General features: G+C 61.3%; 2 protein-coding genes and 1 long non-coding RNA gene across 5 annotated transcripts in view; 2 read left to right on the forward strand and 1 right to left on the reverse strand.

Moving 5' to 3' along the window:
* The window catches only part of Ms4a15 (membrane-spanning 4-domains, subfamily A, member 15), a 17,548-nt gene extending 13,339 nt beyond the window's left edge, over nt 1-4,209 (forward strand). For all 3 annotated transcript variants that reach the window (XM_013506508.1, XM_013506509.1, XM_005408112.2), the window contains exons 4-8: nt 1,355-1,477; nt 2,006-2,062; nt 2,564-2,656; nt 2,762-2,875; nt 3,537-4,209. In XM_013506508.1, the coding sequence (XP_013361962.1) occupies nt 1,355-1,477; nt 2,006-2,062; nt 2,564-2,656; nt 2,762-2,875; nt 3,537-3,653 (504 nt within the window). In that variant the 3' untranslated portion in view covers nt 3,654-4,209. The remainder of the gene's footprint in view (nt 1-1,354; nt 1,478-2,005; nt 2,063-2,563; nt 2,657-2,761; nt 2,876-3,536) is intronic.
* Nucleotides 4,210-9,576: 5,367 nt separating this feature from the next.
* Ms4a10 (membrane-spanning 4-domains, subfamily A, member 10) lies at nt 9,577-18,998 on the forward strand. The gene is made up of 7 exons (XM_005408114.2): nt 9,577-9,705; nt 12,692-12,951; nt 13,181-13,300; nt 13,993-14,049; nt 14,864-14,995; nt 15,757-15,867; nt 18,027-18,998. Exons 2-7 carry the CDS (start codon nt 12,754-12,756, stop codon nt 18,129-18,131), a joined length of 723 nt encoding a protein of 240 aa, XP_005408171.1. The 5' UTR covers nt 9,577-9,705; nt 12,692-12,753; the 3' UTR covers nt 18,132-18,998.
* A 1,379-nt stretch (nt 18,999-20,377) lies between these two features.
* On the reverse strand, nt 20,378-22,986 carry LOC106147017. Its single transcript, XR_001231717.1, has 2 exons — nt 22,122-22,986; nt 20,378-21,052 (listed from the first exon to the last, which is right to left on the reverse strand). It is a non-coding gene; the product is annotated as an uncharacterized LOC106147017 (long non-coding RNA).
* Nucleotides 22,987-24,084: the final 1,098 nt, after the last annotated feature.

Below are 24,084 nucleotides of genomic sequence, written 5' to 3' on the forward strand. Positions count from 1 at the left end.
GAAGGTGGTGGTGGAGATGACAATGGCGATGGTGATGGTGGTGATGATGGTAGTGGTGATGGTGGTGGTGACGATGAAGGTGGTGGTGATGGTGACGATGGTGATGGTGATGAAGGTGGTGGTGGAGATGATCATGACCACTATGGTGATGGTAATAATGGGGAAGATGAAGGTGGTGGACATGATGATGGTGTGGTGGTGATGATGATGGTGGAGATGAAGGTGGCGGTGGTGGTGATGGTGATGGCGGCTCCTGTCTATGAGGGGTCCCCGACAGGTGTGTACACTGCCCAGGAGAGTGCGAGCATGGACTTACTAGGTTCTCAGCACTACCTGTGAGACAGAGGTCATAGCTCAACCTGGACAGATTAGGACACTGAGGCCAGTCAAGGCCAAGTCTCTCTCCCAGGCTTCACACCTGGTAGGGGGCATCCCGCCACCGAGGACGGCCTGACTGTGAAGTTTGACTTTGAACCCCACTGCCCCACAGTGTCTGGCACCTCTCGCTCAGACCTGCTGACCTCCAGAACCGTACCCCAAAATCTGCACCATGATTCCTCGTGCACCAAGGGGCAGGAGACAGTGGATGAATTGGGGCACCCACTGCTGGGGTTGTGAAACCTCAGCGGGGACCCTGGGAGCCAGGGACACCCCCAGGCATTGGTGACAGGAGACAAATACTCAGCAGGGAACACGGGTCCTCTCGGGAGCATCCCCCAGGGAGGACACCTGCTCCTCACAGCTGGCCTGCCGCTCGGGAGCTGCTGAGCTGCTGAGCATTTCTGAGCCTCGGTGTCCTGATTTCCAGAATCCAGACGCAGGCACCCAGCTCCCCGCATTAGGACAGAACAAGTGGGGTCTCCCGCAGCTCCCTGTCCAGCTTTGCAGCTGCGCAGCACCACCGTGGCCCAGCTGCCATCAGCTCCGCCACTGCCACGTTTGCCGTTTGCAAACACCACCAGCTACGCGAGGACTTCCCGCCACACTGGGCCTGTGCTCGGTGTTCTCGGGTGTGGTCTCATTCTAAAACAAACCAAGTGGAGACCCTGGGCCGCTCCCCCTGCCCAAGACGGATCAGGCACACAGGGAAATGAGGAAGATGCTCAAGGACATGCTTGCTGGGCCGCGGGGCACAGGAGGGCGCAGGGGTCAGACCCCAGGCTGAGCAGGGCGCGGCCCAGAGCCAGGGTTCAGCGCCCAGGTGGGGACGCGACCGGTGCAGCCTGGGGGTGCCATCCTGGGGATGATCCATCGCCTCAGCACAGGATCTGGGTGGGCCTGGGTGGGTCGCGGGGGCTGCGGAGCTGGGCTGGAGGGGTGCGGAGCTGGCTGAGTCCCCGCCCCCCACCCCCAGACAGTGCAGATCCTCATCGGTCTCATCCACCTGGGCTTCGGCAGCGTGCTGCTCATGGTCCGCCGCGGACACCTGGGCATGCTCTTCATCCAGGGCGGCGTCCCCTTCTGGGGAGGGTCCTGCGTGAGTGGGGGCCCGGGCTCGCCCCTCATGGGTGGGGCCACACCGATCCCCACCCGGCCCTCGCTCTGGCCCCCGCTTGGCCCTTTCCGGTGTCTGGGAGCTCCTGGGTGGCCAAGGCTGCCCAGGGACGGGAGGGTGGGCGAGAGCGCCAGGCCCGCGCCTGTGCCACGCATCCCCAGCCTCCTCCCCGCAGGCCCTGCACAGCCCGCGCCCTGGGGTCCCCGCACTCTGGGCCCCTTGCTGAGGTCTGACCTGCTCTGAAGGCCCTGGCCCCTCTCCCAGCCCCCAGCCGGTTGGCCATGGGCTGAGAACCAGGGGAGGGCTCCAGCAGTCCCCAGAGGGAGGGAGGGAGGGCTCCGGACTGCTGGCGTGGACGCTGCTAGGGGCCCTCTGAGAGCCCTGTGCACACCTTCAGACCCAGGGTGCCTGGCCAGGGGGCTGGCGGTGGCCGCGGGAAGCCGTGTTCATGTCCCCTGGGAAGGTGCGGCGGCGTGCCCGCCCAGGCCTTCCTGTCCACCTCCTCCACAGTTCGTCCTCTCCGGGTCCCTGTCGGTGGCTGCTGAGAGGAGCCACACCAGCTGCCTGGTAAGTCATGGTGCGGCAGGAACCGCCAGCGTCCACCGGCCCGCTGCCAACCCCCAGGAGGAGCCCAGGCGAGCAGAGGCACGGCCGCAGGAGGAGAGGAGCCAGGGACAGGAGGGGAAGGTGCAGGAAAGGGGCCTGGGGCTGAGACAGCCTGGGAGCAGAGGAGGATGGGGCTGAGGAGCCCCACCCAGTGAGGGGGGACCGTCCCTCACCAGCAGAGGAGGGAAGGAAAGGGAGCCACCCGGTGGCACACACCCATCATCCCAGCACTCTGGGAGGCTGAGGCAGGAGGATCACAAGTCCAACCTAAGCAATCTGGAGAGACCTTACCTCCAAATGAAAAAACGGAAAGGCTGGGGATGCAGTCTGTGCAAAGGCCCGGGGTTCGATCCCCGGTGCCATCAAAAGCAAGGAGAAATGCAGCAGGGCGCCTGGGGAGGCTGAGGCAGGCCGGGCTCCTTGGTCCGTCCCTGTGTCCCTGTTCCTCCCTCCTCCCCGCAGGTGAGGAGCAGCCTGGGCGCCAACATCCTCAGCGCCTCGGCGGCCTTCGCGGGGACAGCCGTGCTGCTCATGGACTTCGGCGTCACCAGCTGGGTAACCGGAGGCTCCAGGCGCCTCGCGGGGTGGGGCGGGGACAGGGACACCCGCGGCTGCGTCAGCCCGCGCGGCTCCGTGACGTCACGAGGCTCTGGTCCCCAGGACGTGGGCAGGGGCTACCTGGCCGTGCTGACCATCTTCACCGTCCTGGAGTTCTTCATCGCCGTCATCGCCACCCACTTCGGGTGCCAGGCCACGCGCGCGCAGGCCCACGCGGTGAGCGCCCGGGAGCCGCTGAACGCGCACCTGGGAAGGCCGAGGCAGGGCAGGCCTGGGGCCTCCTGCTTCCCCGGAAGGAACGTGGAAGGAGGGCCCGGCGGCAGGGCGCCCCCTGCAGGCCCAGGCCGGGGGTGGTGGGGTGGAAGGGTGCTGCCCGCCTCGGCCCGGGGAGGGGACGCAGGCGCAGAGGAGGAGGGTTTGCCTGCGGCGTTTATTCCATAAGGAAATGGCCACGGGGGCCAGGAGGTCCAGGCCCAGCACAGCGAAGGCTGCGGCCGCCGGGTGGAGGTGCTGCCAGGGTGAGGACCCTTGGGCTGGCTGGGCTGGGGGGACTCGGTGCAGGGTGTTGTCCAGCACAGGGGCCAAGGCCAGTAAGCAGCCAGGGCCCAGGGCCAGGCCTACGCTCTGTGCAAGACATCAGCACAGTTGTCATCCCAGCACTCTGGGAGGCTGAGGCAGGAGGACTGCAAGTTTCATCACAGCCTGGGAAACCTAGCAATATAGCAAGACCCTGTTCCAAGCAGCAGAAAAGGGCAGAGGATATCGCCCAGTGCAAAGGCCCTGGGGTCAATCCTAATGCTGGAAAAAAAGCCTGGGTGTGCAGATCTGGGAGCAGCCCAAGCCCAGAGCCCACCAGGACCCCACTCTCTCCCTGCAGTCTGTGATCTTCGTACCCAGCGCCTTTGGTACAGACTTCGCAGCGCCCAGTCCAGCCGCCTCCCCGCCCCCCGCCTACGACAACGTGGCCTACGTCCCCAAGGAGTCCTCCGAGTAGCCGAGGATGACCCAAAGGCTGTCCCTTCCCCCTGGCCAGCCTCTCCCACCCGGCTGCCCTGCCCCATCCCCTCCGGCTAGACCGAGACACCCAGCAGGGGCCTCTGTCCACGCCTCCCTTGGGGCTCCTTCCCCAAAGACACCAGCTGGTGTCCAGGGTGTGTGCCCCTCGCCCCTCCAGGGATACCCTGGGCTCCCTGAAGTCCTGGGCCTGGGCCTGGCCTTGCTCCCAACCCATGTCCGGAGACCCTCGCTTTCCTTGTCTGTAATATGGAGCTGGCCCTGACTCAGGCCCTGCCCACTGCCCAAGGGAGCAGAGGCTGGAGATGCCACCCTTGCCCCATCCAGCACGGCAGGTGCAGCCCAGCCTGGGGACCATGCTGTGCCCCTCAGGGCTCCCCTGCCATCCCCACTGCCCAGGAGCAAGGATGCCCTGCAGGTTACCATAGGAACCAGCTGGATGTCCAAGGGACAAGGACGCAGCTCAGTCCCGCCTCAGGCCCCAGTGTCACCTGTACAGTCCACACCACAGAGGCAAATAAACAGCGTGGCTTTGAGGGTGGGCAGTCTCATTTCTCACCTCAAGGACACCCAAGGTTGTCCAAGCAAAAGGGCACCAGTGGGCGCCGGTGGTGTGCCCCGGGTGGGGTGACCACACTTACTCCATTCCTCCTAGGCGAGGAACCCACGTGCACATCCCAAGTAACCCCATGCTCAAGGCCTCTGAGTGATTAAAAAGCAACACCAGGATTCAAACCCAGCTCCCTCTGACGTCACTCTGTGCTCTTAGCCCACCAGCCCCAAGCACAATCCCAAGTGCTCCCCACCAACACCATTCCCTCCTCCTTGCCTCTCTAACCCAAGGACTGGACAGCACTGCATTCATCTCCACACTCACGTCATCCAGCACACTCCTACCCTCCCTTCAAGAATCAGTTCAACTGCTGCCCCCGCTGTGAGTCTTCCCAAAGGAGGGGTAGTCGTCAGCCACTCGCTGGGACTAGAGCAGGACAAGCGAGGTGCCACAGGAGACCTTCACTGCCAGGGCTGTGCCCTGCAGAGCTAGCAGGGGGGTTGACCTTAAAAATCAAAAGGGGAGCCTGGTATGGTGACCCATACCTGTAATCCCTGCACTCTGGGAGGCTGATGCAGGAGGACTGCACGTTCAAGGTCAGACGGGGCAATTTAGGGACTTAACAAGGCCCTATCTCAAAATAAACAAGTAAAATTTAAAACAGAGCTGGGGATGTGGCTCAGCATGAAAGCCCTGGGTTCAACTCCCAGTACCATCAAAAGAGAAAGAAAAGTCAAAAGAGTACACTCAGGAACTTACAGCTTAGAGTTTAAGATCGTTAAGTGCAGAATGGGAAAATGTGCTTGAGGGCTTTGGAGCCGTTTCCTGGCCACACGTGGAGGAGACTGGGATGGGGGCACGGAAGAGGGCCCAGGCAGGGAGCCCACCCTCTGTGCTCTGCCGACTGAGTCCTTCGAGAGGACAGGGCCCAAACAGACCAGTCAGGAGAGAGTGGGGAGGTGGACAGCCTAGGCCGTAGCCCAAGGAGACAGCAAGGCCCTGGAGATGTCCCCGGCCAGACAGCAGAGAGCAGATGCATGAGCAAAGCCTCCACGGCTCCCCCCCGAGAGGCCCAGCCCACACAGGGCACGCCACTGTGTGGCCACGTCTTTATAACAAAGAGCAGCAGGTCATGGCCACCACCAGGGGCCAGGACAGCCTCAGCAGAGGACAGAGAGGACGGAGAAGAGGCGAGGGGTGACCAGAATGGGGAGTGAGTGGACTTCCCTGAACAGGAGCTGGAGAGGGGATTCCCAGGAAAAGCAATGCTGGAGACTAGGGAATGTTCCCAGGGAAATCGACCAAGATCTACATACGTGAAGGTGGGCTGGGGATTTAGCTCAGCGGCATAGTGCCTGTCCGGCAAGCGCAAGGTCATGAGTTCAATCCCCGGTACTGGAAAAAAAACAAAAATAAATAAATAAATACGTGAAGGGGTTGAACTATGTTCATGGATAAGGAAGCTCTGCTGCACTATGGTGTCATTTAGTACCTGTCATTAGCTCTACAGTCAATACAAGCCCCTCAAAACCCCAGCAGTTTGGGGGGAAATTGACAGAGTACCTAGGAGACTACGAAAATCTTTGAGAAAGTTGGAGGACTCTGATTCCCTGGGTTACTATAAAGGAGTAACTCCGACAGCTGTTTTAGGGCAAAAATAGACAAATGCACCAGTGAAACAAAGCTGAGAAACAAACCCCATACACAAAGTAATTCAGGGGGCTGGCTGCTGTTTGGTGGGGAAAGAACATCTTTTTTTAATAAATAGTTCTGGAGCAACTGGATGTTGCACAGAAAGAAAAAAAAAAAAAGAATAAAGTGAACTCTACTCTTCCTTGCAGCATCCAAAAAAATTCAAAATGGATCATAGATTTAAATTTTAAAATTAAAACAACTCCTAAAAGAAAACATAAGAAAAATCCTACTTTGGAAGAAGCCAAGATTTCTTAAACTAGATACACACACACAAGTAACTGTAAAGGGTGAATAAATTGCAGCTTATTAAAATTAGAACTCTTTATCAAAAAAACACCATGGTAAATGGAGAATACAAGCCACAGACTGGGAGAATTATCTTGAATTTGTAATATCTAGTGGAGGTCCTGCAGGCAGAATGGATAAGCAGTTCCTGAGAAGAAATAAGGAAAACAGAGCCTCCTGGATTTAAATTGTGCAAAGGACTTTAGGAGATCCTCCAACAGGAAGTCAAAGTGGCCCAGAAATGTGTACAACATCGTTAGACTCCAGAGGCATGAAAACTCAGACTCCAGGGAGACTCCAGCACGGCGCAGGGGCTGTGATTGCATAGACGTCCTGCCGGGGTTGGCAAGTTGAGGGCAGGGCTGGAGGAAGGACACGGGAAGTGTCACCACTGTGGGAGACATTCGGCCTCAGCTACTAAGCCAGCCACATGCATAGGATCGGATCCAGCAGTTCTATCCCCGGGCACACTCCTGAGGGTGACACCTTCCTACACGATGGGCAGAGACTTGAAACATCTCAGATGCCCATCAACAACAGAACAAGTAAATACCCATGTGGGAAATATGGTGAAAAGTAGAGTGAAAGTTGAAACTTGTTTTTAAATTGATTACAGTAAAAAAAAAAAAAAAAATTGAGATTAATCCCTCAAAATACTCCCCTCACTTTGGACACGTTTGTCCCACACTTCTCGCCATTTTCTGCAGCAGCTCTGGAGTCCTCTTTCACAGGAGTCTTTAGTTGCGCTGTCCTGGCTGCCTCCCTGTCCTGAATGGACTCAAAACATTTCCTTTTCATGGTCATTTGCCTTTGAGGAAGAGCCGGAAGTTACACAGTGCCAGGTCTGCTGAATAAGGGAAATGAGGGAGGACACAGCATTGTGTTTTATTTGACAGAAATTGCCATAAACACTTGTTCAAGAGGAGTGCTCAAATAATACAGTAAATATTTAAATGAACAATTTTATTACTGAACAAGACCTTGTCATAGGTTGGATCAGGAATGTCACTCAAGGCCTGGCACACTCATGGGCCAGGATTTTGTTGGGGTTTTTTTTGGTTTTTTTTTCCGGTACCGGGAATTGAACTCACGACCTTGTGCTTGCCAGGCAGGCACTGTGCCGCTGAGCTAAATCCCCAGCCCCAGGCCAGGCTTTTGGAAGATGAGTCACAGGGACACTGTAGCTGACTTCCTGTTAGGAGGAGTGGCCCGGTCAGCACAGGTGGTCCCTGGGTGGCGGGGAGCCGTCCTCTCCCTCCCAGCTCCTCCTTCTCCCGCTTCCTGTCCACCATGCTGTGAACAGCTCTCCTCCGCCAGGCCCTCTGCCACGCCGCTTCTGCCCTGTAGAAGACGCCAACTGCGGACTACAACCAGGGACCAGAATAAACCTCCCATGCTCAAGCTGAGGATGTGGGGGGTCCTGTCTCATCCACAGGGCAGTGACTAAGAGAGACACATGGCCACTGACCTCCCTCCCAGCACCTCCTCTCACTTCGAACATGCTGTCCCATTGCTCTCGCAGTGTGGCCTTTCCTGCCCAAGTTGCTTTAAATTTAAACAGTCGCTGCGTGTTTTGACCACCCTTGTAAACTGCGGTGTAATTATCTGAAAGGAATAAATGAAAGAGCACAGCCGGCTGATAGGCCTAAGACGTGGCTGGATCCCTGAGCGCCCTGCTGAGCTCTCCAAGCACTGACAACTGCCGCGCGGGGACAGATGGGGGCAGGTGCCGGGACCCCCAGTGCCGGGCGGCCGTGAGCCACGTGTGCACCGAGCGAATGAACCCACCAGCGTGGACACGCTTCTGCACTCCACTGTGTGTCACCTCTGTCCTTCCAAAGCAGAGAAACAAGAGGAAAAGCCCTGCTCTCACAGCTGGCGCCGGGCTGGGCCCCATCCCGAGGTCCCCTCCTGGGTCCTCTCGGCTGAATGCAGAGCCGCTGCCGGGCCGGTGGGCTGAGGCCAGGCTTCTCGGCTGTCCCATCCTTCGCCTCAGCCCTGCTCAGAGAGGCTGTTGCCTCTTCCCAGCCAGCGGGGACACCCCTGGGGCTCACCCCCTCCGGCAGCAGCCTCCCTAGCAACCGGATCGTGGAAGTGGAGGGCCGGCGATCCCTTAGACTCTGCTGCTCAGCTGCTGTCCTCCACAGTCAGCGGTCAGACAGGAAAGGCGAGGAACTCCGCTCACAGCCCCCATCCCTCGCTGACAAGGACGTCCCTCTGCTCCCCGGGTGTCACCCACACTCGCTGTCCTCCGTCACCTCCTGAGGGCTCCCCACATCCACACACACACACACACACACACACACACACACACACAGGCTAGCTGAACCCCTGTCCCTGCGGACCCCCTGTGGCCGGGCCGGTTTGGGCACCGGCTGCCTCCGCACCTCGGCCTACACACACACACACACACAGGCTAGCTGAACCCCTGTCCCTGCGGACCCCCTGTGGCCGGGCCGGTTTGGGCACCGGCTGCCTCCGCACCTCGGCCTGGCCGGCGCAGTTGCAGTCACCTCCGCGGCCCTCCCTCCGCTCCCGTGCCCTCACCCTCCCTCCCAGAGCCGGCCCTGCCCCTCACCTGGCACAGCCCCCGCCTGCCTCCCCGCCCCTCGGGACTCGCCAGGGGACAGAGGTGACCGAGTCCTGCTGCCTCTGTGCGCAGGGCGAAGTCCAAGCTCTGGCGGGGCTCCGGGCCCTGGACTCACAGCTGCCGCCTTCCAGCCTCGCCTCTGCCGGGCAGCTGCTCCCTGTAACCCCCCATCACCTGCTTGTCCAGCTAAGCGCCCACCCTCAGGCCTCTCTGCTTAGATGCCGCCCCCTCCAGGGAGCCGCCCGGCTGCCCTGCCCCCGCCCCCAGGTCCTCTCTCAGGAGCTGCTCCCCAGGTCCCTCCCGCCAGGCTCTGCACGGTCCTTGTCGCCACTGGACCGCTTGTCACCACACTTCGTGGTTTCATCCAACACAGATTTCCTGGCGCGCCGTTCTGAGGTCAGAAGCCCTAAAATCAGGGGCTGGAGTGGGGACGCCCAGTTCCCCGCCCTTCGTGTCCACAGCCCGGGCCCCTTCTCCGCGTCCCACCTCCCAGACTCTGGCCCTTGGTCACGCTGGCCCAAAGGACAGCTGCAGCCAAGCTCCTCAGCGGCCTGTCCGTGCAGAAGCCCCTGTCAAGGCCGAGCAGGGTGCGGACACTCAGGGCGTCTCCTGCCGGCCACGGACTCTGGACACCGCACGTGGCCTGGGGCCCCAGCATGCAGCCCAGGGCCTATCCTGCCCTGGGAGCTCAGGAGCTGCCTTATCAAGGAGTGAGTCAGCCAGCCAATGGGAGGGGCTGGGCGAGCAGGTGACAGCACGCTCAAGGCCGAGTGCGAGTGACGTCGCAGTGTACAGCACGAGGAGGACACAAGGCAGCCGAGAGTGAGAGGCCCCGAGAAGACCACGGCCGTCCTCACTGTGTGCGGCGACCTTCCACATTGACACTTGTAACAGCTCAGCAGCATGGGGGTACGATTACTCCCAGCACACGGGGGAAACTGAGGCCTGCAGAGGTCTCACTCCAGATCGCAGTCACTGAGGGGTACAGCCAAGATTTGGTCTGGGGCAAGCGGACCTCCAGGTCAGCTCCACAGCTCCCTGCCTGCCAGCAAGCCAAAGCCAGCAGCCCCGGCAGCAGGGCATCCAGGTGCCCGTGGGCCTCAGGACACTGCCCGTCCCATGCCATGAGTCTGGGGTAGAGGCCTGGCGGGCCCTTGGCACCACTGGGGAGAGGTCCGGGGTCTCAGACCACAGCTCCATGCTCGGCAGGACCTGGAGGCCGCAGGGGTAAACCACACAGCTAGCCGGATCAGCCCAGCACAATGTGTGGGCCAGGCCTGGACCCTGCTCAACCCAATCAGAAGTAACAAGATGTTTAGGAGACAACTGAAAAACGTAAACACTGACCAAGTTAATATCTAGTAAGTAGCAAAAGCAGGTTGAAAATAGACTTTTCTGACCCCTAGCGTTGAAATTTCTCTCTACACCGAGAGTTTGTTTTTATGGAGCCGGGGATCGAACCCAGGACTGTCACACAGAGCTATATCCCTGTTCCTTTTATTTTTGGGATAGGGTCTTGCTAAGTCACCAAGTTGCCCAGCCTGGGCTTGAATTTGCAACCCTCCTGGCTCAGCCTGCCAAAGCACTGGGATTGCAGGTGTGCACCACCTGTTTCTAAACGCTCAGCAGAGCTTGGTGGGGCCTGAGCAGATTTGCCTCCGTGGCTCTGCGGCTTCCTTTTAACCTCCCGGTTGTGAGCAGGTGGCCACACTTTTTTAAGTCCATGTGTCTCAGCGATACGCCCTAAAATGCTCAGTGCAGCTTGGCTCTCTACTTGGTGAATGCTTGAAATTTTCCAAAATTAAAAAGATGCTCTGAAGACACCCAGCCTCTGACTCTACCAAGAGTACAGACATGTCAGCGCAGCCCGTAGGCACCGTGCCGGCCAGGCACATCTTCGCTGTGAGCAGGAGGCCCGTGCGGGGCCACACCTGTCGCCTGGCTCGGCTGGGGGTGGAGGGAGACTGATGCTGAGGAGAGGGGGCGGAAGGCAGGGGTGGGTCCAGGGGAGAGCCAAAGTCTAAGGCCATAAAGATGGCCCGATTGCCGGGCACGGTTCCCTGGCCGGGCAAGGCTGGCGTTCGGCATGGAAGTCCTCAGGCCGGGTGAGTGGTCCCCAGGGAGTGACTTCGGGGGCCCTCGGTGGGCTAGGATGGCCCACGAGCTAGGCTGTGAATGCAGGGGCCCGGGCTTGAGCCTCAAGCCAGGCACTGACCTCGAGGTGGGAGGCCAGGGGCATAACTTCACTCCCAGCCATAGGCCGGAGGCTGCAGAGCAAGTGCCCCCGTCGGGGAGAGGACTGGGGGTCCCCATCCGAACCCCTCTCACAGCGCCCACAGACCCCTGGGCTTCGAGGAGCTCAGCCCAGCCTCCCTTCCGGCCCGGGAGGCCAGGAGCCCGCAGGGACCTTCTGAAGACACTGGGACCCAGAGGGAAGGCACAGACCGAGGCCACTCCCCAGAGCACCGGCCTCTGTCTCCCCGACCCTGGGCTCCTTGGGGCGACCCCTGACTCCAGGCAGAGGCCCCAAGGAGGCGGGCCTGGGCGCAGGCTCAGGCTGCTCCCCAAGTGTGTGCGCTGAACCCCGATCCTCTCAGCCCCCAGAGCCGAGAGGGTCCTGTCACAGGGGTAGCTCAGTGCCACTCCCCCCTGCCGTCCTCTGCTCGGCATGCTGAGAACACGTGCGCACACCATGCACACTTGTGCACACACACGCACACACCCGCCAGGGCTCTCCCTGTCCCCCAGCCTCCGCGGCACCATCTGGCTGGGGCCATGCCGCCCACACCAGCCTCTCCCTGCCTGCTTGGCCCCGGGCCTCACCGGACAGCTCCTGCTGGCCCCGGCCCGGGCCCACGGCATTCCCTGGGCACCGCTCGCCTTCCCTCCGACACCCTGCCCTCCGCCCGAGAACAGCGCTGAGGGGGCAGTGAACCTGCCACGCCCGGGGACACAGGCGTGAGGTGACGAGGGGACCCTGGCTCGTGCTCATCGCCAGGTGCCCGGCCTTGCACGGCCCAGGCCTTACGCCACCCACCCCGGGCAGGCGCCAGTGCTCGTGCCTGCGGGGAGGGAGACACAGCCGCATGTAAGCAACCTGCCCAAGACCAAGCTCGAGCGGCACAGCCGGGACAGCCGGTCGTCCGCACCTTGCACAGCGCCTAGCCCGCTCTGCTGGGGACCTGGAGTCCTGCCGCCTGTCCCTGCCCTCCCGCAGCCAGGGCACTGGGGACAGACGAGCAGGACAGAGCGGGTGGAGCCAAGGCCCTGCTGGTCTCCGGGATGCCAGGCTGGCCGACAACACCCTCCACCCCGCGGGGGCCCTGCCCGGCTCCCGGGCCGGACGCTGACACACGTGAGGGGCACAGATGCCCTCCCCTCCCGTCACAGGAAGCTCCTGACCCCCGCCAGCCCCGAGAATAGGAAGCGACCCTCAAGGTCAGGGCCGGGGCCCACACCCGCCAGGCGATGCCTGTGAGAAAACAGAAGGACAGCGGAGACCAAAGCCCAAGGCTTAGTCCTTTCGGCCCAAAGCAGAGCCGACAGCGCGGAGCCACTGGGCTGTCAGCGAAGTTTGAGGGAGGCGCTCAGTGCTAAAACACTAAGGGACTCTAAGGAATTCCGCCCAGGAATTCACAGCCCCTTTAATAGCGGAAGGAGCAAAAAAATGGTAACCAGGGCTTCCCAAACCCACTGGCCCAGGGAACCCTCCTACTGAAGCTCCATTACAACCACTGTTCCACAGAACACACTTTGAGAAAGGCTGCTTGGTCTTCTTGGGTCCAGCTCCCAAACGGGCGATGAACATGGCCCCTGCCAGGGCTGCCCCAGAGATGCCCAGGCAGGCGCCCTCCAGTGACCACACACTCACTCCCCTCCACGTCCCTCTCCTAAGCCTCAGAGAGGAGCCGCACCCTGACAACTTTCCCTCTGCCTGCGGCTGGGCCCACAGTGTGGATGGCGGCCAAGGCCTGCGGAGCAGTCACCGCAGATCCCAGCTCTGGGGCTGGGGGGCTCCCCCCATACCAGGTTCTCGGTCTGGCCCAGCCAGGGCAGACAGGCCCCTCCCAGGACCCTCAGCCCAGCAGCGGGGACCTCAACGGGCTCCAGAGGAGCAGCTGGAGGCCCAGGAGCAGCCTCCTCCAGGGGCTGGGGGTGAGTGTCCACTGCAGCGGGGCGCAGGGGGTGCGGGCAGGGCGAGGATGCACCGAAGCTGACGCACAGCTCCACCAGCGGCCTTGGCAGGCCAGAGCGTGGCAGGGAGGATGCCTTGGACGGGGGTCTCTGTGGTCCTTGGGGCTAGGTGCGGAGGGTCTCTCTGCAGACGGCCCCGAGAGGCAGGAAGGGACACTGCAGCCCCCTGTGGGGCACCCGCTCTCCGCAGGCCCTGCACCTCTCCCTCGGCATGCTGACCCTTGTCCTGGGGAGCGTCCTGGCCGCCACCGTCGGTGAGGTGCACCTGGTGGTGCAGAGGTGCTGGTACCCGTTCTGGGGGGCCGCATCCGTGAGTAGGGGCCGAGCCACAACCCGCGTGGGGGAGGCGGGGGCACGCTGGCTGGGCTGAGGGGGCTGTGGGGGGGCCTGGCCCTTCCCGGCTCCTCTTGGGGCAGCTTCTGAACCTCAGGGGAGCCCTGAGCCCTGGGCCTGGGCCACTGGGAGCTGGGGGTGGCATCCTGGCCCTCGGGGCTCCTCCTGGGGCCAGCGGGGGCGGCAAGAGCACTGCTGTGCGGTTCCCCGCAGCCCCCACCGGCTCCAACGCCTGAGCCTGAGCTCTTCAAGACCTGGCATCCACGCCCCCTCTGCCCCCACTGTCGCCCTCTCGGAGGTGCCACCACGCCAGGGCCAGCCTCCACGGCCACAGCACCCTGTTGGTCCGTGGCCTACGAGGACCACCCAGTGCCCCAAGACATGAGCTTGGAGCTGCTGTCCTTGGTGGCAGAACTCAGGAAGCAGGGAGGGCGGTGTCCCCGCCACAGAGGGACAGTCAAGCCTACAAACCCTGCTCGAGAGGGGGCACAGGGTCGGGGGGGCGTGAGGGCACCAGGGTGGCCCAGACGGTAGGGTGGGCAGGCTTTCCAAGAGGGACAGTGTCCCCTGCCCTGCCAGTCACCAGCTTTCTTGGAAAGCGGTGAAGGGAATCAGTGGGCCTTGGGGAACCCCAACGTCCCCCGCTTGGCTTCCGGGTCTGTCCTGCAGTTCCTCGCCTCCGGGGCCTCAGCGCTGATGATAAACAGGCTGCCCAGGTCCTCTCCGGTGAGTTGACGCCTGGAGCTGGTCTGCTCTGGACCTCGCGGGCGCGTCTGTGTGCCAGGCTGACTGGGCAGTGGCTGCAGGGGTGACATCACCAGGAGCAGACAGCAGAGGGCACTGAACAGAAGGCTCCCGGGCCTTCTGAGAGGCCTCAGCACCGCTCGCCCAGCCAGGCACCAGGGCCCAGCCCACCCTTCGGGGCGGAGCCGCCTCCTCCCTGGTCTGCTGAGCCTGGGTCTCTGGTCCTGTGTGACCTGAAGCCTGGGGCGCACACCTGGCGTTGCTCTGTCCCCAGATGCCCTGCGGCCCGCGTTTTCCGCCCCACACCCTCCCCGCCCCAGTCCGGCCCCAGAGGTCACCCACGCTGTCCGGCACAGCAGCTCCCAGGCGTCCTGGTGGCCTCAGCCTGCCACCTGCAGCCTCGGGTCCGCATGCTCTCACCGAGGCGGGCACAGAGTAGCCCCAGCACAAGCAGGTGGGGGAGGGGGGCGGGTGGTGGGAGGACGCTCCGGACAGCCTCGGCCTGCGTGGGTCCCGCACCCCCACCCTCTGCCCGGAAGCCCGGCCTGGCCCTGCTGTACCTGTGCCCTCCCCTGGGCTGGCACACAGCTGCCCCTGCCTCCTCAGGGACACAGGGCAGGAGGAACCTGTGCAGTTGGCCCAGCAGGGGACAGGCAGGCAAGGAGGGCAGACGCCGGGGCGTGGGGCAGGGCGGCTCAGCTCTTCTTGCCCTGGGCCCTGGGGTGTCCTGAGGAGGAGGACCCGACAGGCTCCCCAGCCCTTGGCCCCGGCTTCCACCGGCCCTCTCTGCCTGTAGAAGACGCTGTGCCTGGTGGCAAACCTCATCAGCTTCCTCTTCGCGCTGGCTGGCCTCTTCGTCCTCTCCAAGGACCTCTTCCTGGAGACCCCCTATCCCTGGCCATTCTGGACACCGTACCCCAGCCCCACGGTGAGTGCCTGTGTGCGCGGAAGCCTCCTGCGGCAGGGCCTGGTGCGGTGGGGGGCGGGCCGCGTCGCAGCTCAGCACCGGGACCCCAGCCTCACGTGTGTTCACACATGGGAAAGCGAGGTCAGAGCAGGGAGGGGGCAGGTCCAGGACCGAGACCTCGAGCTTTCCTCACTGGGCGGTAAATAGTCTCCCCAGGGGCCCCTGTTGCCCGGAGCCCCGCAGCGGTCCGGCCCGGCTGAGACCACACGGTCGCGCCCAGCTTGTGGGTGTAAACGTCAAGCTCCAGAGTGGCTAAGTGAGTGGACCAAGCCCACACAGCAAGGCAGGGGTACCTGGCTGCCCCAAGCCCAGCACGCTCTTCACCTTGGCTCTGCTGCCGCAGGGCTGGATGCCTTGAGCCCAGGCCCAAGGCTCTGATCTCGGGGACCAGCCTTCCTCACCCAGCCCACACTGGCACACACACGTGCGTGCTCACGCGGACACACACACTTCCCGCGCAGGCCGGCGGCCCTGGGAGATGTCCTCTGACCACGCCCTTCCACGCCTCTGGCCTCGGTATCCCCATCTGTCAGTAGGGTTGGCACAGGTGACCCTTCAGGCCACCTTCAGCTGTCCCAGGGCCCTCAGATGTTAGGCCAGGACCCCCTAGGAGCCCTGTGCCAGGCATGGCGGTGGCTGAGGTGGCCCCAGCCCCCCACACTCTGGGAGCAGAGGCCGCCGCCTGCTGAGGCCTGAGCCCTGCCCATCCCCTGTGCCCGCAGGCCTACCTCCAGCGGCTGGAGCTGGTGCTGCTCTATGCCACCTCTCTGGAGCTGCTCCTGCCCGGGCCCACAGCCCTGGCGGCCCACAGATGGCACCGGCAGTCAGCAGCGGTGAGCTTCCAGGCTGCCCTCAAAGCCAGCACAGGGGCAGCAGCCGGGGCGGAGGGCAGGTCTCATCCGTTCTTCACGGTCCCAAGCGTGCAGCGAGGGGAGCACGGCCCAGGAGCGGGCGGGCATGGGACAGAGGACAGGTCAAGGTGACAAGGCGGCCACAGGGGAGGTGCCGGGCTCCAGGGCCACAGGCCCACGCTCAGCTCCCGGGCCAGCGGATCCCACCGCAGTGAGGGTAAATCTTCCCTGGCACCTGGACAGGGTGAGCAGGGCCCGGGCGCAAAAGCAGGGATGCCTGTGAGAGGCGGGTCACGCCGGGCGCCTGCGGGGCCTGTCGTGACCCGTGTGGCTGTGGACGCTTCTCCTCGGTGTGATACCGTGCGCCATGCCAGCAAGCTCGCCTTCACTCGATGCCAGCTTCCCCACATTGGGCAGGCCTCATTCCCGCTCTACAGACAGGTACACTGAGGCTCAGCAAGGCCACTGCACTTCCCAAGGCCAAACAGCCACCGAGACACATGGGACTCAGCCCAAGGCGAGTCAACCCACGGCCACGAGAGAGACCAAGCTCTCTTCCGCTGGCGGAGCCGGGACACGACCCTTGAAAGGAGACTGGCCGCTCCCTCCATGACCCTGACCAGGAGGGCGCCCCCAAAATCCAGCTCAGCTTTCATCTTAGAATTTTTGTTAGTCCCTGTGTGCAGCATACAACGCTTACGTTCATGGGGAGCTGGTCCGTGGACGTAACACAGATTAATTTTTTTATATCCCGTTCCCCTCCGCCATCTCTTGGTCCACTTCCCATTTGTTTTTTGGGGGAGGTTTGGGTTTTGTGTGTGTGTGTGTGTGAGACAATGTCTCGCTATGTAGCCCAGGTTGCCATGGAACTGAAAGCGATCCTCCTGCCCCAGCCTCCCCAGTGCTGGGATTACGGGCGTGTGCCGCCAGGCCCAGCTCCCCTTCCCATCTGAGCAAGATCTGCCTTCCTGCTTCCTCTGATCTATCTTTTATTTTTCTCTGATTTACTTACACTTTGGGTTTCTCAGAGAAGAGAAACCATGCGATACTTGGGCCCACGTGTCCGACTCACCTCGCCTGTCACTGGTCTCAGGCTCGCCCCTGCTTCTGAGTACTGTAGACCCCGTGTCCCGTCCCCCCCCCCCGTCCTACACAGGGGACAGGGGTTCTCATACCCACATGCATCTGCATCCTGCTTGGTGCTGAGTTTCCGCACTGGGCCCCAGGTCTTATTTAAACCCAGGCAGACACTGTCTTGGGAGAGCCTGACGGACAAGCAGGAAGTGGCGGAGCGGGAGGGACCCGGGTCTCCGAGGCCAAGCCCTCCTGTAAGCACAAGGAGCCCGCGGGTCCTACCGCACCGTCCTCTCTCGGGGTCTTGGCGCTGTCCAGGACGGACTAAGGCTCTGGGCTGTATGTTTCTTACCGCTGCACAACAGCTCGGCCCAGCAGGGACAGCGCTGGATGACCTGGCTGCCTTCCCTCCCGAGGAGCTTCCAGGGCCCACAATCCTTGGCCTGCCGTTGGGGATCAGGACAAGGGCTTCTCTGGGGACCGTGGTTCTGCCACCAACCATGCTGTCCCGCTTCCCAGGGTCTCGGGGCCCTGGGGATGAGCCAGCTCTACCTTCCCAGCCTAGGAGGAAGTGAGGCTCCGAGGGTGACAGCTTCCCAGGGTCACCCAGCCAGCAAGTGGCCACACTGGGCCACGTCCTGCTGTGAGGGTGGTGCCAGGGACAGGCTCTGCAGCACTGGGTCGGTGCCCTCTGTCCCAGGTCGGGGGTGAGGCCGTGGCGGCCCATGGAAGCTGCGGGACAGCATGAGATGCCCGGAGTGGGGCCAGAGAGGGGGGACTGAGAGCAGGGCCTGGCCCAGTCCAGACAGAGAGCCCACGGGCTGAGCCGCCTGCCCACACCACCAGCACCAGGCGCAGGAGGGGACGAGGGCCCTGTCGGTTGAGCCCCCTGCAGCCCCTCCCCAGTGCCCCTCTCAGCACCAGTGAGGGGATGGTCACCCACAGGGCCCGTGGAGGCCACTTCCTGTCCAGCCTCCATCCCCTTCTTCCCCTCCATCCTGAGGTTTGCGAAGCCCCGGGGGGCTCTGGGGTCCCCACCCGGACACACCGGCGACTCCTCCTTGCAGGACGGGGGTGGCGCCCCCCCGGCTCCCAGTGCACCGCTGGAACTCACACACCCATCGCCCGGGCCTCTGCCGTCCTACGAGGAGGTGATGCGCGCTGACCCCTAGGATCAGCAGAGCAGCCACGAGGCCTCCTGCCCGGCCTCCAGGAGCGCCCACGGTCCCTCACCCTGGCACGGAGGAGCCCGCCCACTCCCGAGGGAAACCTCCCGCCCCCGTGGCCGAGGCAGGTGGCCTTCCCTGCAGGGCCCCTCCCCACCCTCAGCCTCCACCTGTGTGACACAGGGTCCGAGGCCCTCCGAATCCTCCTGCCTGCATTTTCCCCTCCCCCTGGCCACTTCTACTGTTCCGGCTGCCGTGGCCGCTGGGCTGGCTCGTCTCCACCTCTGATCGGCCGCTGAGCCTCCGCGGCTTCGGAATACGACGCAAAGCGGAACTCCGCAGGCCTGACGGGTGGCAGCGCCAGGCCAGCGTCCAAGATAAACACCGCTTCCAACAGACAAGAGGGCGCAAGGGGCTCACAGCGGGCGTCTGCAAACCTGTGCCAAGGCCGGCTCAGCCAGCAGCTGCCCGTGTGCTTGGACTCAGCTTCTTCCTGCCTGGGCCCCGGGGGTCCTCACATAAAACCGGACACTGGGCTCCAGTGCAGACGCTGACGCTCCAACACGTGAACAGGGCCCCCCGGGACAGCACCCCCATGGGAAGGACGTGGTCTCCGCTGGTGGCCCAGGAAGGCCACGTAGGATAAGCTGAACCTCAGACCATGGCGGCCACAGCTGCCCTGGGCGGCTGGTCACACCTGCCGAGTGTTCCCCGGCACTCCACGGGACAGTGGACCGCTTTCTGCTTGTAATGAAACAGCATGCGTCGTTATCAAACGGGGGAATGTAAAAACGATCTTTCTGGAATACATGAACATGCCCTGCAGGAAAGTTCCAAATTTATTAAAACTAACTGTGCAGCACCACACGGAAACCAGTGTCCGAAACCCAAGATTTGGGGCTGTGATTTATTCGGAATTATTTACACACATTCCATAGGTTGAACTCAGTTTTGTTTTGTTTTTTTTCCTTTTCGGCTCAGCGTTCCTCCTCCCTTGTGTACACAAGGCTTCCAGATCCCGGGAATTATCCCCAGAAGGGTCCTGGGATCGTGGCGCCCGCAGCAAGCAGGGGCATTTGTGCGGCTGTCTGAGGGCGGGGGGCACTGAGCTGGGGACGTCCCTGAGGTCCCAGCCGGCTCTAGGACCCCACGTTTCCACAGCCACCAAGACAGATGCGTGGGCAACACGAGGCCTAGGATGCTCTTGCCCCGGATGGGGGTTCGGTGGCCTCAGAGCAGACAAACCAGAAGCCTCAGCCCCGGGTCAACCCCAGTCCTGGAGAGACACTGCCCGATGTCCCTGAGCCTGGGGAGGGACAGCCCAGGAACAGCGGGCTCAGAACAGTGAGTGCGTCCCAGAGCCACAGCCCGCCTAGGGTAGAGTGACTGTCGCCGTGGACGCAGACGACACCGGACTCCCAGCCCGGGCAGCCTCCTCCATGGGCTGGGGTGATGGTCCCTCCTCTCGAGATGGGGGCTCCCAGGACACTGGAGTCCAGGGGCCAACTGGCATCGCCCAGTGCAGGAATGGGAGGGACAGGAGGGACATGGGCTCCGCCTTTCTCACCAGCCAGTGTGGGCCACGCCCTCTTCACCAGCCACACAGCGGGCCGCCGGCCTGCAGCGTGTGACCCAGTCAAACAACTTTCCTTGCACTGAGCTTACTTCTGTGGCCATTTTCTATTCATGGCAAGCGCACCTGGACTTCCACCCATCGTGCAGGTGAAATCTACAGATGACGGTGGTCGCAGAAAGCCCACTGGAGGGTGACGAGGGAAATGCCCAAACTTTGGTTGGGATCACGCTGCGTAACTTTGCCTGTATTAAAAGGCATCGAATTGTAAAATGCAATTCAAAGAGTGCATTAAGTAAATAGTGACACAAAACCCACAAACATGTGGGGCTGGATTTAGAAAGTGCACTTTCCAAGTCCCCAGGGTAGAAGGGAAAAGCCCCACATGCTCACTGCTCTGCCACCAGCCTGCCTGGTGACGCCCCGGCCAGGGACCGGGCCAGGATGAGAAGGGGAACCTCCCTCTTGCTGTAACCTCTCCAACAATGAGCAGCCAGGTGAACGGAAATTAAAACATGACGCACCAATGTCTGTGCAGCGCAGCTGACGCAGTGCTTTGAGGGAAACCCATAGTTCAGGTTTGGGGCCGGGGATGTAGCTCAGTGGCATAAGCACCTGCCTGGCAAGCGCAAGTCCAGAGTTTGATTCCTGGTACCAAAAAAAAAAATCATAGTCTGGGTTTGCTGTAATTTTTACTGTTACTGCACATTTGCTGTACATCATGATTACAATCGGCGCTGCACAAGCTGGCTCGGCGGGAAGGAAGGGCCTGGGGTCCCCGCCCCTCCCTGGAGGGTCAGGGTCCAGGCCAAGTGAGGCCCAGGCACACTTTCAACAATGGTGTGCGTGATTCTCATGCTCAAGAAGAGGGGAAAGGCGAGGAGGGCGATGGATGGACTGCAGGTATGGACAGGGCTGAGCCCAGGTGTCCAGAGGACAGGAAGGCCCGGGGTGGAGACAGGAGGGGTGCGGGCCGAGGGCCCCAAAGCCTCAGGCCTCCCGGCTCTCCGTCCCTGGCTTCTCTTGTGGTCCGCGGCACTGGGCGTCATCTCGTTTCAATGTCTCCTGCTTTGCTCAGGGGCCAGTGCAGGTGGGGGAACGGGGTCCCTGTCCCGGCCATTATGCACAGCCTGTCTGCCACCCTCAGTGCCCACGGCGAGTGGTGGAGACGCCGGGTTCATGGTACCAATGAGCTGCAGACAGGGGCAGCTGTGGAGATGCCCGGGTCCCTGAGAGGCAGGAGAGCCGGTCCTGCAGTCAGCTGTCCCGCATGCAGACTCAGCCTGCTGTTTATCGGCTGTGTGATGACCGAGTTCCTGACCTCTCCGGTCCTCCGCGTGCCCAGGAGCAGGACCTGTGGGCGTTGGAAGCTACGCTTGCTGTGCGCGTAAGCCTGCGGCTGTGAAGCCCGACCCCCTCCTCCCGCCCTTTGTCTCAGTCCCTCTGGCCTCTGAGCCCCGGCCCAGCGCCCCACGAGCACTCGGTGTGTGTCCAGGTGCTCACGGCGACCGTGGTGCTCTGCCCCCTCTTGCTTGCATGGGTTCCCACGAGCCCGGTGCCAACCGCACACGCTGCCCTCGGTGGGCGGATGTCCTGTCTTTGCTTTAGTGGATACACACGACACCCCGTGCTTCCCCCACCCCTGCTCCTCAGTGGGGAAACTGAGGCCAGGCAGGGAAATGCCCGAGAAGGGGCCTCCTCACTCCCCAGCCGCCGTGTCTGTGCTGCAGGATTCGGTCTCCGACCCTCCACCCGCTCCCGGCAGCCCACCGCAACCCCCGTCCTCGCGGATGACCAGTCGGTCACAGCTGCCGTGAACGTTAAAGCCACAGGAGAGCAACATCAGCTCGGTGGGGCGGTCCCTGCGCTGGCCGCGCTGGTCAGCCCACGCCTGAACGGGTCTCTGTGGGGATGTGGCTTTTCACGCCCGGCCTGTGCTCTAGGGTGGGTGGCTCAGCACGTGGGGGTCCCTTTGGGGTGAGAAAGTCCTCACCAGGTAACAGTGAAGGCCGTGCACCTGAGGGGTGCACCTGACCCCACCGAAGGCTACCTCATCAGGAGTTCCGACGGGAAGTTCTATGTTGCGTGTATCTTACTGTGGGGGACCACCTGGGCTGCTCTCCCTGAAAGAGGAGCAACGGCCTCCACTTTGGCTGAGCCTGGCCCTACTTCCATGTCCTGATATGTGCAGAGCTCTAAGCAACGCAATCGGTCCGGCCGCGGCACTGGTGTGTAGTCTTTGAAGCAGAGACGGCAGGGCAGTGTTTCCCTACTCCCCCATGGCTCCCAGATAAAACATGTGTGAGCGGGGTGGGATGGACAGCCACGCCCCACGCTGTCAGTGGGACCCCCACAGCCACAAATACGCCTTAGTGTCCCTATGCTCGCCATGGGTTGCCCTGGAAGTGGTAGATTGGAATTACCTTGCTAGAATTCCAATAACTTTTCATGGGATTGCACATACAAACTTCCTGGGCTGAGCCGAGGACCAGGGAGGGCTCTCTCTATGTGGCGCTCAATGCGGCCAGAAGGCACAGCCCCCTCAGCACAGGGACCATATCCAGACTCAGGAGCCGGCAATCCACTGGACCTCGCGTGACCAATTTAGAGGTAAGCAGAGCATTTTACTAATTTTAGTGCTCAGACGCAAGTAGCGAGTAGGAGTCTGCTCCTCAAGGGTAGCAATGGGGCAAGTGCATTCTTCACCTGCAAAAGAGAGAGAATTCGGTCTATTGGTTAGGAAGCTATGAAATGACACAGACACTAATGTGCCATCTAAGCAGGTTTTTCGATTACTCCATGAGATAGCTACATTCTATCTTTCCTTTCCCAAAGCCGGTACACTCTATCTCAGAGTTTGGGATAAAGTAGGCGAAAGCCTTTATAAAGCTAAAACCCAGAATAAAGAATCCATCCACAAACCATAGCCACATGGTACCTACTGAAGGAGGCTCTACTGTCTTTGCAACATAACTTGGAAAAACAAGCAGGTCAGTCACAGACTACCATCGTGATAACCAAATCAGAGACTGGGATGAGTTTTCGGATGCTATAGAACAATTGAACCCATTTGCATATTTCAAGGCTCACTTCTGGTTTTATATTGGGATTGGTGTGCTCATTTTCTTGCTTATAATCCTTTTCATTAAAGTATGTCGCAGAGGATTCACAGCCCCGTCCTGACTAGAGGCCATGCAGCCCCAATGACCCTGCTCCAGCTTCTTCAAAGCGAAGAAGGGGGCACTGTGGAAGACACCTAGGTGACTCTCCTTGAAAGAAGAGCAGTTGTCTCCATTTCAGCTGAGCCTGGCCCTATTTCCATGTACTGATATGTACAGAGCGGGCTGGGACTTTTCCTTATCCCTTCAACTGGCTCTAAGCAGTGCAAACCGGTCCAGCTGAGGTGCCGAGGTGTAGTCTTGAAGCAGAGATGACAGGGCAGTGTTCCCCACCCCCGCAGCTCCCAAGTAAAACGTGTGTGAGCCGAGCCGAGGCGAGGCGGGATGGCGGGGCGGAGAGCTATGCTCCATGCTGTCAGCTGGGATCCCACTTTGAGATAAGAGGGCATAAAACATTACACATCAGAGCTGAAGCACCAAGCCCAAAACATCACATACTACCTCAAGTGAGGCATGCAGGTTACTCTTTCTGCAGGTCCTGCCCTCTGCATGTGCAGAGGTGATTTCAGGCCTCCTACCGAGCCCAGCTCACAGCACTCACCTACTTCCCACCACTCTCACAGTCACTCATCCTCAAGCCGCTCCCTCCTTCATGAGTGAATAAAACCCAGGCTCAGCCCGGGTTGAGGCCTTTGCTCCGGATGACCATCGCTGTGGTCAGTTTTAGGACCCCTTGGCTCCCCGTAACTACAAATATGCCTTAGTGTCTTTATTCTTGCCAGGTTTGCACTGGAAATAGTAGATTGGAATTAACCAGCTAGAATTCCAATAACTTTTCCATGGGATTACAAATATAAACTTCCCAGGGGAGGCCCGGGAAGGGTTCTATATTTTACCACAATAAAGAAAAACAGGGTTGAGGATACAGCTCAGCAGCACAAGCACTTGCCTGGCAAGTGCAAGGTCCTGAGTCCAATTCTTGGTACCAAAAAGTAAAAGCAACTCCCATGACCACGCTCGGTTTGGGATGTGGGCCATCCACCCAGCCCAAGTGCCAGCTCCCCCAGGGAAAGGGTGGGTATGGGGAGTGCGTGACTGGGCGAGGACCCCCTGCCAGCTGGGACCCATCCATAACACCACCCCACTGGAGGGAAACAAGGCCACAGTGTGGGGAGTGGGTGAAGGGAGACCCCCTCTGGAAGCCCCTTGTTTTCTTCAAGTTTCCATCATCTGGGGAATCAGGGAGGGTTTTTACAGCCCTGAAAGT

The sequence above is a fragment of the Chinchilla lanigera genome, unplaced genomic scaffold (genome assembly GCF_000276665.1).
Source record: "Chinchilla lanigera isolate Chin_1 unplaced genomic scaffold, ChiLan1.0 scaffold00110, whole genome shotgun sequence".
Lineage (NCBI taxonomy): Eukaryota > Metazoa > Chordata > Mammalia > Rodentia > Chinchillidae > Chinchilla > Chinchilla lanigera.